At 45.2% G+C, this 12,528-nt stretch overlaps 1 protein-coding gene across 1 annotated transcript in view; it reads left to right on the top strand.

The window, feature by feature from the left end:
- P3H4 (prolyl 3-hydroxylase family member 4 (inactive)) overlaps nucleotides 1-12,528 on the top strand; it is a 57,952-nt gene that overhangs the window by 11,525 nt on the left and 33,899 nt on the right. Inside the window, exons 2-3 of the mRNA XM_077459941.1 lie at nucleotides 7,084-7,233; nucleotides 11,904-12,075. Of these exons, the coding sequence (XP_077316067.1) occupies nucleotides 7,084-7,233; nucleotides 11,904-12,075 (322 nt within the window). The remainder of the gene's footprint in view (nucleotides 1-7,083; nucleotides 7,234-11,903; nucleotides 12,076-12,528) is intronic.

Raw genomic sequence — 12,528 nt, 5'->3', positions numbered from 1 at the left:
CGAAAATTTTGAAAAAAAAAGATATTTTCTTCTTTTTGTTATAAGAAAAATCGAATAAACTAAATTTTAGTCATACATTGAGGGCAAAATTTATTCAGCCACATGTCTTTAGTAAAAAAAATGTCAATAAGCGTATATTTTTTGGTTTGCGCAAAAGTTATAGCGTCTACAAACTAGAGTACATTTTCTGGAATTTACACAGCTTTTAATTTATGACTGCCGATCTCATTTCTTGAGGTGCTAAAATGGCAGGGCAGTACAAATCCCCCCCAAATGACCCCATTTTGGAAAGTAGACACCCCAAGGAAATTGCTGATGGGTATGTTGAGCCCATTGAATATTTATTTTTTTTGTCCTAAGGGATTGAATAATGACAAAAAAAAAAAAAAAAAATTTTTTTTACAAAAAGTTGTCACTAAATGATATATTGCTCACACATGCCATGGTTATATGTGAAATGACACCCCAAAATACATTCTGCTGCTTCTCCCGAGTACGGGGATACCACATGTGTGGGACTTTTTGGGAGTCTAGTCGCGCACGACACCCCGAAAACCAATCACCACCTTCAGGATTTCTAAGGGTGCAAATTTTTGATTTAACTCCTCACTACCTATCACAGTTTCGAAGGCCATAAAATGCCAAAATAGCACAAAACCCCCCCAAATGACCCCATTTTGGAAAGTAGACACCCCAAGCTATTTACTGAGAGGCATGTTGAGTCCATGGAATATTTTATATTTTGCCAAAAGTTGCGGGAATATTACAAACTTTTTTTTTTTTTGCACAAAGTTGTCACTAAATGATATATTGCTCACACATGCTATGGGCAGAAGTCAAATTACACCCCAAAATAAATTCTGCTGCTTCTCCCGAGTACGGGGATACCACATGTGGGGGACTTTTTGGGAGCCTAGTTAACTAGCTACCTAGCGACTGTAGCGACACTAATGCAGCGATCAGAAAAACTATCGCTTAGTGACACTGGCAAAAGGGGGTGAAAGGGTTAACTAGCGGCAATCAGGGGGTTAAAAACATTATTGGGTAGTATATCGGGGTACCTAGCGATATAAAAACCTGGCGGTGAACCTAAAAAAATAACTAGCTACCTAGCGACACATGCAGCGATCAGAAAAATGATCGCTTAGTGACACTGGCAAAAGGGGGTGAAAGGGTTAACTAGCGGCAATCAGGGGGTTAAAAACATTATTGGGTAGTATATCGGGGTACCTAGCGCTATAAAAACCTGGCGGTGAACCTAAAAAAATAACTAGCTACCTAGCGACTGTAGCGACACTAATGCAGCGATCAGAAAAACGATCGCTTAGTGACACTGGCAAAAGGGGGTGAAAGGGTTAACTAGCGGCAATCAGGGGGTTAAAAACATTATTGGGTAGTATATCGGGGTACCTAGCGATATAAAAACCTGGCGGTGAACCTAAAAAAATAACTAGCTACCTAGCGACACTAGCGACACATGCAGCGATCAGAAAAATGATCGCTTAGTGACACTGGCAAAAGGGGGTGAAAGGGTTAACTCTAGGGGCAATCAGGGGGTTAAATCTTTATTGGGGGGTGATAGGGGGCTACCCTGGACCTAACACTAACTGTCCTGACAGTTTTTACTGTCACAACTGACACTGAATGCATTGATCAGTAAAGAAATGATCAATGCAATCAGTGACACTGTGACTGGGGGGGGAGGGGGGGCGGGGGGGGGATCGGGGGGGGATCGGGGGGGGTTTGTGTGCCTGTGTGTACCTACATGTCAGTGTAGTGTTCGTGCAGACTTACTTTTACTCTTCTCCTCGTAGTCCGGTCAAAAAGACCGCCCCGAGGAGAATGACATCACTTCCTCCTTCCTGTGTAAACAATACACAGGGGAGGAAGCTTCTCATTGGCCAGGAGCGATCCAGAGGGGGTGGCCGAAAATGAACGGCCATCCCCTCTTCACGGAGCGCTCCTGGACCGAATCGGACCGCCGTATCCAGCGGGAGGGGGTCCGATGGGACCCCCCACCCGCTGGAAGGCAATCACGTAGATGTACGTGATTCTGCCTGCCTGTGCCATTGTGCTGACGTACAATGGCAATACGGCGGTCCTGAAGTGGTTAATCGGTTAATAACCTTAAAAAAAAAGTGGGTCAAATTGACATTAATTTTCAACCACAGTGATGGGAAAATTTGGAAATAATAGAAAACTTCTTGGTCAAAGGAATTTTCAGACAGTGTATGTGGTTTTTGTTTAGAAATGAAGGGAAAATTTTAAACAAAATTCTTTCATTCAGCGAATGTACACAGATTTTTCATCTGAATATTCTCACCTGAAAATTGATCCGTGAGGCCAGCATAAGGCTCGGTACACACCTATGCAGTTTTTACTTTTGAACTGTTTCTGCAGTGCTTTTTGCTGTGAGTTTTGATTTTTGCGCACGTGATTTTACTGCAATTTGCGTTTTTTGCATTTTTGTTTGGCAGATTAAAAAAACGCAAATTGCTGCAAAAATTCATTACATTCTTTTCTGCAGCTTCTCCATTGAAGTATATTGAACCAAAAAAGCACCATTTTGCGTTAAAAGTCCCTGACCCTTTCGAAATATGCAGCGGCTGAAAAAAGCACAGATATGAACGTGTCCCATAGGAAACCATGTAAATGAACTGTAGTGCGTTTCTGCAAAAATCACCAATAAACATATAGATGTGAACCAGGCCTAAGATGTTTAGTAACATAATGGGGTTAAAAAGACTAAAATGAGCCCTTTATAGTACAAAAAAGCAGATAATCACTACTGGAAGGGGTTCATTTTTTTTTAAATGTAGAACAGTGAAAGTAATATTTACAGTAGTGATTATATTGTTGTACTATAAAGGGCTCATTTTAGTTTTTTTTTTTTTTTTTTAAAGCCATTATATTACTGGCTAATTATTCGATTATCAAAATAGTAATCGATTATAAAATTAATCGATTAGTTGTCGATTAATCGATTAGTTGTTTCAGCCCTATACAAGTGTGTCTTGCCAACAGTCAAGCATGGTGTGGGAGTGTCATGGTCTGGGGCTGCATGTGTGCTGCCGGTGTTCTGACAGATACAGTCCGCCTATCGAAAAGTGTCCGCTCTGAACTGCGCAGGCGCATCGCTTGCGCAGTACGGAGCACAAGGAGATTTGGAAAATGTCCGAAGATGAACGACACCTGCTCCGTGAGTCCAGGTGCAAGCCCCACCATCCAAGTGGACATAGGGCTGCACATATTAGAGGGCCCCTCGCGGGCTCGCTACGCTTCGGGCACGGCCTCCCTTCGCTTGCGACGCCTTGGGCACGGCCTCGCTTCGCTCAGCTCTTTTTATTCTAACTCTATGTCCACTTGGATGGTGGGGCTTGAACCTGGACTCACGGCGCAGGCGCCGTTCATCTTCAGATATTTTCCGAATCTGCTTGTCGCGCAGTACACACCGGACACTATCCAACAGGGGACACTATGTGACATGACACCGGCACTGGGGAACTACAGTTCACTGAGGAAACCATGAATGCCAACATGTTCTGTGACATACTGAAGCAGAGCATGATCCCCTCCCTTCAAAGACTGGGCCGCAGGGCAGTATTCCAACATAACAATGACTCCAAACACACCTCCAAGATGACCACTGCCTTGCTAAAGAAGCTGAGGGTAAAGGTGATGGACTGGCCAAGCATGTCTCCAGACCTAAACCCTATTGAGCATCTGTGGGGCATCCTCAAACGGAAGGTGGAGGAGCGCAAGGTCTCTAACTATCCACCAGCTCCGTGATGTCATCATGGAGGAGTGGAAGAGGACTCCCGTGCCAATCTGTGAAGCACTTACAATATATTGTAAATTTATGTCACCTATTTCATTTTTTTTTTCTAATTATATTGGAAATATATTTCTCTTCCATGTGGGATGATATTAAATATAAAAGATGGGGTTGCATCAAATAAATAGATTCCAACATGTCAGGGCTTAAAACAGTACGAGCTGGTGAAATTGCAAAATCATTTTAGAGTTGATCATAAGTTATGGTCCCGGGGTTATAACGTTTGCGGCGATACCTCACGTGTGGTGCGAACGCCGCTTATGCATGCGTGTGTGACCTACTTATGCTTTTGCTTCTGCACGCAAGCACGGAGGGACAGAGGAGCTTTTTAAAAAAAAATATATATATTTTATTTTTTATTTTTACACTGTCCATTTAATTTTTTTTATCACTTTTATTCCTATCACAAGAAATGTAAACATCCCTCCTCTAACCTGGAAAACATGAGATCAAAAAAAATTATTGATCTCATGCTTTCAAAAAAAAAAAAAAAAGGGCAGTGTTAACCAGAGATAATCTAATACCATTGCTTCTAGTCTCCTAGATCAGGGGTCTTCAAACTTTCTGAACAAGGGGCCAGTTTACCGACCTTCAGACTTTGAGGGGGCCGCACTGTGGCTAGTGGGAGTTGAAAATGCCCTGGCATCAATGGGAGTAAAGAATTCCCTGTCATTGGTATTAGTGGAAGGAATAGTGCCGCATTGTTGCTATCAGGGCAAGGAATAGTGCCCCATCATTGGTGTCAGTGGGAGTAATAGTGCCACTTTGTTGGTAATCGGGAAATTGTGCCCCATCATTTGTGTCTTTGGGAAGAATAGTGCCCCATTGTTGGTATCAGAGGAAGGAATAGTGCCCCATCATTGGTGTCAGTGGGAAGAATAGTGCCCCATTGTTGATATCAGGGCAAGGAAAAGTGCCCCATCATTGGTGTGATTAAGAAGAATAATGCCACTTTGTTGATATTAGAGGAAGGAATAGTGCCCCATCATTGGTGTCAGTGGGAGGAATAGTGCCCCCTCATTGGTGTCAGTGGGAGGAATAGTGCCCCCTCATTGGTGTCAGTGGGAGGAATAGTGCCCCATCATTGGTGTCAGTGGGAGGAATAGTGCCCCATCATTGGTGTCAGTGGGAGGAATGGTGCCCCATCATTGGTGTCAGTGGGAGGAATAGTGCCCCCTCATTGGTGTCAGTAGGAGGAATAGTGCCCCCTCATTGGTGTCAGTGGGAGGAATAGTGCCCCCTCATTGGTGTCAGTGGGAGGAATAGTGCCCCATCATTGGTGTCAGTGGGAGGAGTAGTGCCCCATCATTGGTGTCAGTGGGAGGAATAGGGCCCTGCAGTTGGTGTCAGTGGGAGGCATAGTGCCCCATCATTGGTGTCAGTAGGAAGGATAGTATCCCATCATTGGTGTCAGTGGGAGAAATAGTGCCCCATCATTGGTGTCAGTGGGAGAAATAGTGCCCCATCATTGGTGTCAGTGGGAGGAATAGTGCCCCATCATTGGTGTCAGTGGGAGGAATAGTGCCCCATCATTGGTCTCAGTGGGAGGCATAGTGCCCCATCATTGGTGTCAGTAGGAAGGATAGTGCCCCACCATTGGTGTCAGTGGGAGGAATAGTGCCTCATCATTGGTGTCAGTGGGAGGAATAGTGCCTCATCATTGGTGTCAGTGGGAGGAATTGTTCCCCATCATTGGTGTCAGTGGGAGGAGTAGTGCCCTATCATTGGTGTCAGTGGGAGGAGTAGTGCCCTATCATTGGTGTCAGTGGGAGGAGTAGTGCCCTATCATTGGTGTCAGTGGGAGGAATAGGGCCCTGCAGTTGGTGTCAGTGGGAGGCATAGTGCCTCATCATTGGTGTCAGTGGGAGGAATAGTGCCTCATCATTGGTGTCAGTGGGAGGAATAGTGCCCCATCATTGGTGTCGGTGGGAGGAATAGTGCCTCATCATTGGTGTCGGTGGGAGGAATAGTGCCCCATCATTGGTGTCAGTGGGAGGCATAGTGCCCCATCATTGGTGTCAGTGGGAGGCATAGTGCCCCATCATTGGTGTCAGTGGGAGGGATAGTGCCCCATCATTGGTGTCAGTGGGAGGGATAGTGCCCCATCATCGGTGTCAGTGGGAGGAATAGTGCCCCATCATTGGTATTAGTGGGAGGAATAGTGCCCCATGTTTGGTGTCAGTGGGAAGAATAGTGGCCCATTGTCAGTGTTATTGGTAAGAATAGTGCACTGTTATTGGTATCAGTGGCAGGAATTATGCCCCATTGTTGGTGTAGAAGGAATAATGCCTGGTATCAGTGGGAAGAATAGTGTCCCAAGGGCCTGATAAAGGCAAGCAAAAGGCCACATCTGGCCCCCGGGCCGCAGTTTGGAGTCCACTGTCCTAGACCATGGAGATGGCCTTCTGATCCTCTGTCAGCTCTATGATACCCCGGATCAGATACTGGGATCATATGGGATTCCAATCACATGGGAGAGGCGGCGATGGGTGGCGGGGGATTAATCAATCAGCGGCTAGGATTGCTTTTACATAAAAGAGCCTCACCGGCTGAAAAAAAAAACAGCAGGGTTATGGCTGACAGCTGCAGCTATAACCCCGGGATAACCACTTGAAGTCAATCACGTACATGTATGTGATTTGGCTTCAAGTGGTTAAAGCAATATTAAACCCAAAAGCAAATATTTATTATATTGCAGCTTACCAATTCTTAGATGTGATGGCTGCATTTGTTTTATTTTTTAGCCTTTCTCTTTTCTACGTCCACCTGGCGATCCAGCCAGTAAGTCTGCTATTTTTCAAAGAACAAGCTCTCTTGCAGTTACAGATATGAGACAACCCAACTAACACTGACAGGGGCGCTTACACTGGTCCGCTTTTATTTATTTCTATAAAACCTTTATCCCAAAAAGGGAGGGGGGCTGTTGTGTAAACTGATTAGATTGTAAGCTCTAACGAGCAGGACCCTCTGATTCCTCCTGTATTGAATTGTATTGTAATTGAGGGGAAATGCCTTCACATCCCTACATGGAACCCATGTGTACCCCAAGAGGCTGAAAATGTCTGTTCCCACGGGTGTAGGGATCAGTAGGTAAGTGTGAATGAGGCCTACATTTTGCTCCTCCCAGTCTATGTCAGCTGACTCACTATGAACCACACATTTGATTTTCCTGAACTTGTACCTGCATTTGTTAGGTTGGGGACAGGGTCTCTTTATGGAGGAAATAACATCACGCCATGTTCTTCTAGATCAACGAGCTGGAGAAAGCGGTGTCGGCTGCCCATACGTTTCTGCAGAAGAACCCCACCCATGAGATGACGCTGCGCTACATGAATTACTACAAGACCCTGCTGGAAGTGGAGGAGTTCCTCGTCGATTTAGAGGCTCAGCCCTTCGAGGTGAGTCTGCTCTACGTCTCTGAGACACAGCATCATTTAAAGTGCAAGTCCAGTCAACAATGACAATTTTTCTATTAATTCTATGTAAAATATCTTTATCTTTGACATTATATATTTTCTGTATAGAGGTTTGTGTCGCTTAGAAAGTATAATCAAAGCCAATCAGCTTCTTCCTGTTCTTCAAGGACAACCTTACTTCCTTATTTCTGAACTCTGCATGGGGGGGCTGTCACTTCCTGAAAACGTTGTCCTTGTCTTCTACACGCCCGCCCCCCATCCCTCCTCTCCTTTTTAGACGGACATGCCTAGACCTGCCAAGCCCCGCCCCATCCCTCCTCTCCTTTTTAGACAGACATGCTTAGACCTCACAAGCCCCGCCCCCATCCCTCCTCTCCTTTTTAGACAGACCTGCCCAGCCCCACCTCCATCCCCGCTCTTCTCAGATCTCCTCCTGGACACAAAGTCAGAGCCCATTGATTTCAATGGCAAACGTTCCCATCGAGGCGACTTTGATCCAGTGTGTAATTAAAGCTGCACTCAAAGCCGCACTATAAATCGCACAGCTTTGGAGGCGCACTAGTGGAAATGTAGCCTAAGGCTAGAGTGCAACTTTGATACAACTTTACAATCTCTGGATCAAAGTTGCATCAAAAGTCGCATCAAAGCATTGCAGGTACCTTTTTCAAAGTCAATGATTTTCTATGTCACATAGATGAGAACGGGTGCCATTGAAGTCAATAGGCTGTGACTTGTCAATGTTGTCATGCAACTTTATGTGACCAAAGTCGCATGAAAATTCATACTAGTGGAAACTGAGCCTTAGTCTGTGTTTCCACTATTGCGACCACAAAGTTGCACGATTTAGGGTGTGACCTTTGATGCGACTTAGTGCAGCTTTGATCCAACTGAACGCTTTATGGAGCAAAGTCGCATCAAAGCATTGCAGGTACCTTTTCAAAGTTGCATAGATGGGAACAGGTGCCATTGAAATCAATGGGCTGTGACTTATGCAACTCGCATGACAAGTTGCACTAGTGGAAACGGTGTATTAGTGTGGTTGCCTGTACTATGATCATTGTAGACTGTGAGCTGAGACCCCAGAGTACTTCCAGCTATACTGACAGTTCCCTCCCCGTAGAAAAGATCAAATCAACCAGCGCTAAATAACAAACCCTAAAACAAACTCCAGCTGAGATACTGAGGGTCAAATTACCAAATCCCAAAATAGTTCACTATAAAAAAGCAGTACAGCGCAGATAATTCAACTAAAATTAAAAATAAAATAAAATAAAGCAAAAAGAACAGTCCATTCTCTTTAAACTGAAAATAAGAAAACAATGAATCCAGCAGAGAAGCCCAGAGATATCCAGTGAGAAAGGTGATCTAAACATCAGATATGGTGACTTGAGTGACACCCTCCACCACCAATAGTAATGGCCGCTCACCTCAGGAGATGGACCCCTGAGTAAATCAGTCAGGTCCGATACAGCGACCCCTTTCAGGGAATAAATCAGAGGACCCAGATGCTAATGTAGCGTCGGCTCCTGAAGAGCACGCTCTATGTCTTTTTCTCTAAAGTTCCTAGAACCGCAGTTTGGTTTTGGGTTTAATTATACCAAATTGTGGTTTCAGTACCAGTCTAGCTGGATTGCACTGTGTTCTGCTTGGCCACAGGTGGCGCTGTCATCACTGGCAAGTGTGAGAACGCAGTTCGGCTGGGCGCATTGAGTGCCACTTTTTCTCAGAACCAGCCCAGTGGAAGTGTCATCTTGCTGTGCATTCTAGGAGGTACTGACATCACGTGCTTCTGAGTTTCCGGTCCAGAAGATTTTTTTGTCTATTTGGTCCTGGTCCTCCTGACCAGCCCCCATGGCCCTCATGGCCTGGGGTGCAGATCCATCCAATTACGAGTCTCGGGGCTGGCTAGCCCGAGGCAAAGTAACTGGAAGGAGGATTCAAAGGTGGTCTGGTGCCGTCTCGTCTGAGGAGAGGCCCAGCAACTGAGGAAGCAACCAGGGGAGGACTCTTCGGGAGAAGGCCACACTGAAGCCTGGCTTCTCAGAAAGAGCCTGGAGGCTTAGTTGAAAGACACCAAGTGAATCTACACTTGTAAGGTATCGCCGGACCGGCTGCAAGATACTGGTACCGTATGAGGGCTCTCTAAATTTGTCTACAGTTACAACAAGTGTTCTACAACAAGTCTGTGGCAGAGACTTTATTCACAAACGTTCTACATGCAACTCTGTGGCAGGGACTTTGCTTTATCTGAACACTATCGGCTGCTAGGCCTAGTGAGAGGAGGTCTATCTGGTAGCTGTAAGAATCCAGTTGTGAGTGGCTATTCTCTGGATTCCTGCAAGTGAGAGACTTTCTATTTTGAGCAGTTCCAAGAGTACCTGAACTTTCTACCTAAACCTCATTGAGAGACTGTTTTGTCTACTCTTTTTTTGCAAATAAAAATCCCGAAAGCGGATCCAGTGTCAGTTTCTACAATTCTTTGGGCCATCTACCTTGGGAAACCCCTAGACGTACACAAGGTCAAGAAGGTAACCGTAAGCCCAACAAAAGCAGCCGCTTCTTCGGGGGTCAGTGCTACACTAATATCAGATGTGGAGCTTGCTATGTCTCAGGCATATCATCATCATCATTCTCTTCCACATATGAAACATGTAATGAAAGCAACAAAACCTAGTGCTCTCTGAATGCTAAGAAAGTATTTATTTAAAAGTAAAGAGTGTACACTCACATAAAACTCACTGTGCCCCAGTGCTAAGGATAAATAGCAATTCATAAACGAAGTGTTCCACAAGGATCAGCATGTAAGAACGTGGGTGACGTCACAATTGCAGTCACATGGTTTTTCTTAGCAATCAGAGAGCGCTAGGTTTTTTTGCTTTCATTACATGTTTCATATCTGGAAGAGAATGATGATGATGATATGCCTGAGACATAGCAAGCTCCACATCTGATATTAGTATCTGGGTCCACTGATTTATTCCCTGAAAGGGATCGCTGTATCTGACCTGACTGATTTACTCAGGGGTCCATCTCCTAAGGTGAGCGGCCATTACTATTGGTGGTGGAGGGTGTCACTCAAGTCACCATATCTGATGTTTAGATCACCTTTCTCACTGGATCTCTCTGTGCTTCTTTGCTGGATTCATTGTTTTCTTATTTTCAGTTTAAAGAGAATGGACTGTTCTTATAGCTTTATTTTATTTTAGTTCCCTCCCCGTGCCCAGCTCCCTTCTCCTGTAATGTTTCCACCTCCATGTTTGACGGTGGGGATGGTGTTCTTGAGGTCATAGGCAGCATTCCTTCACCTCCAAACACAACAAGTTTGAGTTAATGCCAAAGAGCTCGATTTTGGTCTCATCTGACCGCTACACTTTCACCCAGTTCTCTTCTGAATCATTCAGGTGTTCATTAGCAAACTTCAGACGGGCCTGTACATGTGCTTTCTTGAGCAGGGGGACCTTGCAGGCACTGCAGAATTTCAGTCCTTCTATCTGTTATCTATTGTTTTCTTTGTGACATTGGTCCCAGCTGCCTTGAGATCATTGGCGAGGTTCTCCCGTGTAGTTCTGGTCTGATTCCTCACCGTTCTCATGATCATTGAAACTCCACGAGGTGAGATCTTGCATGAAGCCCCAGACTGAGGGATATTGACAGTTATTTTATTTTGTTTCTTCCATTTTGCGAATAATCGCACCAACTGTTGTCACCCTCTCACCAAGCTGCTTGGCGATGGTCTTGTAGCCCATTCCAGCCTTGTGTAGGTCTACAACAGGGGTGGCCAACCAGTGGCCCGGGGAGCCATTTGATGTGGCCCCCGACCGCCTGCTCTGGAATGGCAGGTTAGCAAGCCCAGATTGTATGTTGCCAACCCGTCATACCACAGCATCGGTGTTGTGAATGAAGCTGGTGGTAGAGGAAGAAAACAGCTGCAGAGCAGAGCCCATAAGCTGATGCTTCCTGTACAGTGCCGGCTTTTGCCACAAACAGAGTCTATGGCAAAGTTCAGTTAACCCACAGGATAGACCCAGGTGCACTACCCTGCTCCCATGGTGTGGGTAATCATCAGTGTAAAAGCAGTTTAGGCCCTTTTCACACAATCGGCCCTACCCAATTGGACCCTCAATTCACCTCTACGGAACGGCAGATGTAAATAGACTTTTGTCCGTTTACTCCTACCTGCCTCCAATCCAGTCCTAAAAATCGGATAAAAAAATAGAGGAGTTTGTCCCCTTTCATCTAGGTGGATCGTATCGGAGGGCCTATAGAGTAGCCATGACCTGTCATCCGCTCATTGTGGCCCGCGACTGGTTACCAAGTTGCTTAAGTGGCCCTCGCTCTTAAAAAGGTTGGGCTCCCCTGGTCTACAATATTGTTCCTGACATCCTCGGACAGCTCTTTGGTCTTGGCCATGGTGGAGAGATTGGAATCTGATTGAGAGAGTGCTCCTAATCTCAGCTCGTTATATAATAAATATATATATATATATATAAATATATATATATATATATATATATATATATATATATATATATATATATATATATTCTCTAAACTTTTGCTTAAAAAAAAATTGGGTGGACATACACTTTAAGCAAGCCTGTATTTGTCTTGACGGAACCCCGTGACTAATAAAACACTGTAACTGTCCGCAGAGCATATTTGTGAAGGCGGTAAAGTCGTACAACGCTGGAGACTTCAGGCGCAGCACAGAAGAGATGGAGCAGGCTTTACCTCTGTATTACAAAGCGTACAACAACTGCCTTACAGGCTGCGAGGGGGTTTATGAAATGAAGGAGTTTAAAGACTTCTATCCAGCCGTTGCAGGTAATGTGTAATTTCAGTTTTTTACATCACTGCTGCTCAATGTACAGTGCCTTGAAAAAGTATTCACACCCCTTGAAATCTTCTGCATTTTGTCGTGTTACAACCAAAAACGTAAATGTATTTTATTGGGATTATATGTGATAGACCAGGGGTCTCCTAAAGTACAGCCTGCAGGCCACATCCGGCCCGCAGCTTGCGTTGTCATACTCACTGCAGAGTCAGTTTCTGCTCAAGCTATGTTGGGTAGCAGGGACTGCCCTGCATATTCACCCCTGACAGTATACAGTGCAGGTCCTGCAGCCGGACAATGCCTGTCCATCCCAGCGCCTCACTAAGTTGGTGATTGCCAGGACCTGCTTCACCTCGCTGTTAGCATCAGTCCTTTACCGCTGTAATTTTGCCTACCATGTGCCTTTGTAACAGCCGGGTGGGACTAGGGATGTGCAGCAGAAC

Source organism: Lithobates pipiens, unplaced genomic scaffold, assembly GCF_037356315.1.
Source record: "Lithobates pipiens isolate NorthernLeopardFrog02 unplaced genomic scaffold, aLitPip1_a1.2 Scaffold_28, whole genome shotgun sequence".
Taxonomy (NCBI): domain Eukaryota; kingdom Metazoa; phylum Chordata; class Amphibia; order Anura; family Ranidae; genus Lithobates; species Lithobates pipiens.
This window is presented reverse-complemented; position numbering and strand designations above follow the sequence as displayed.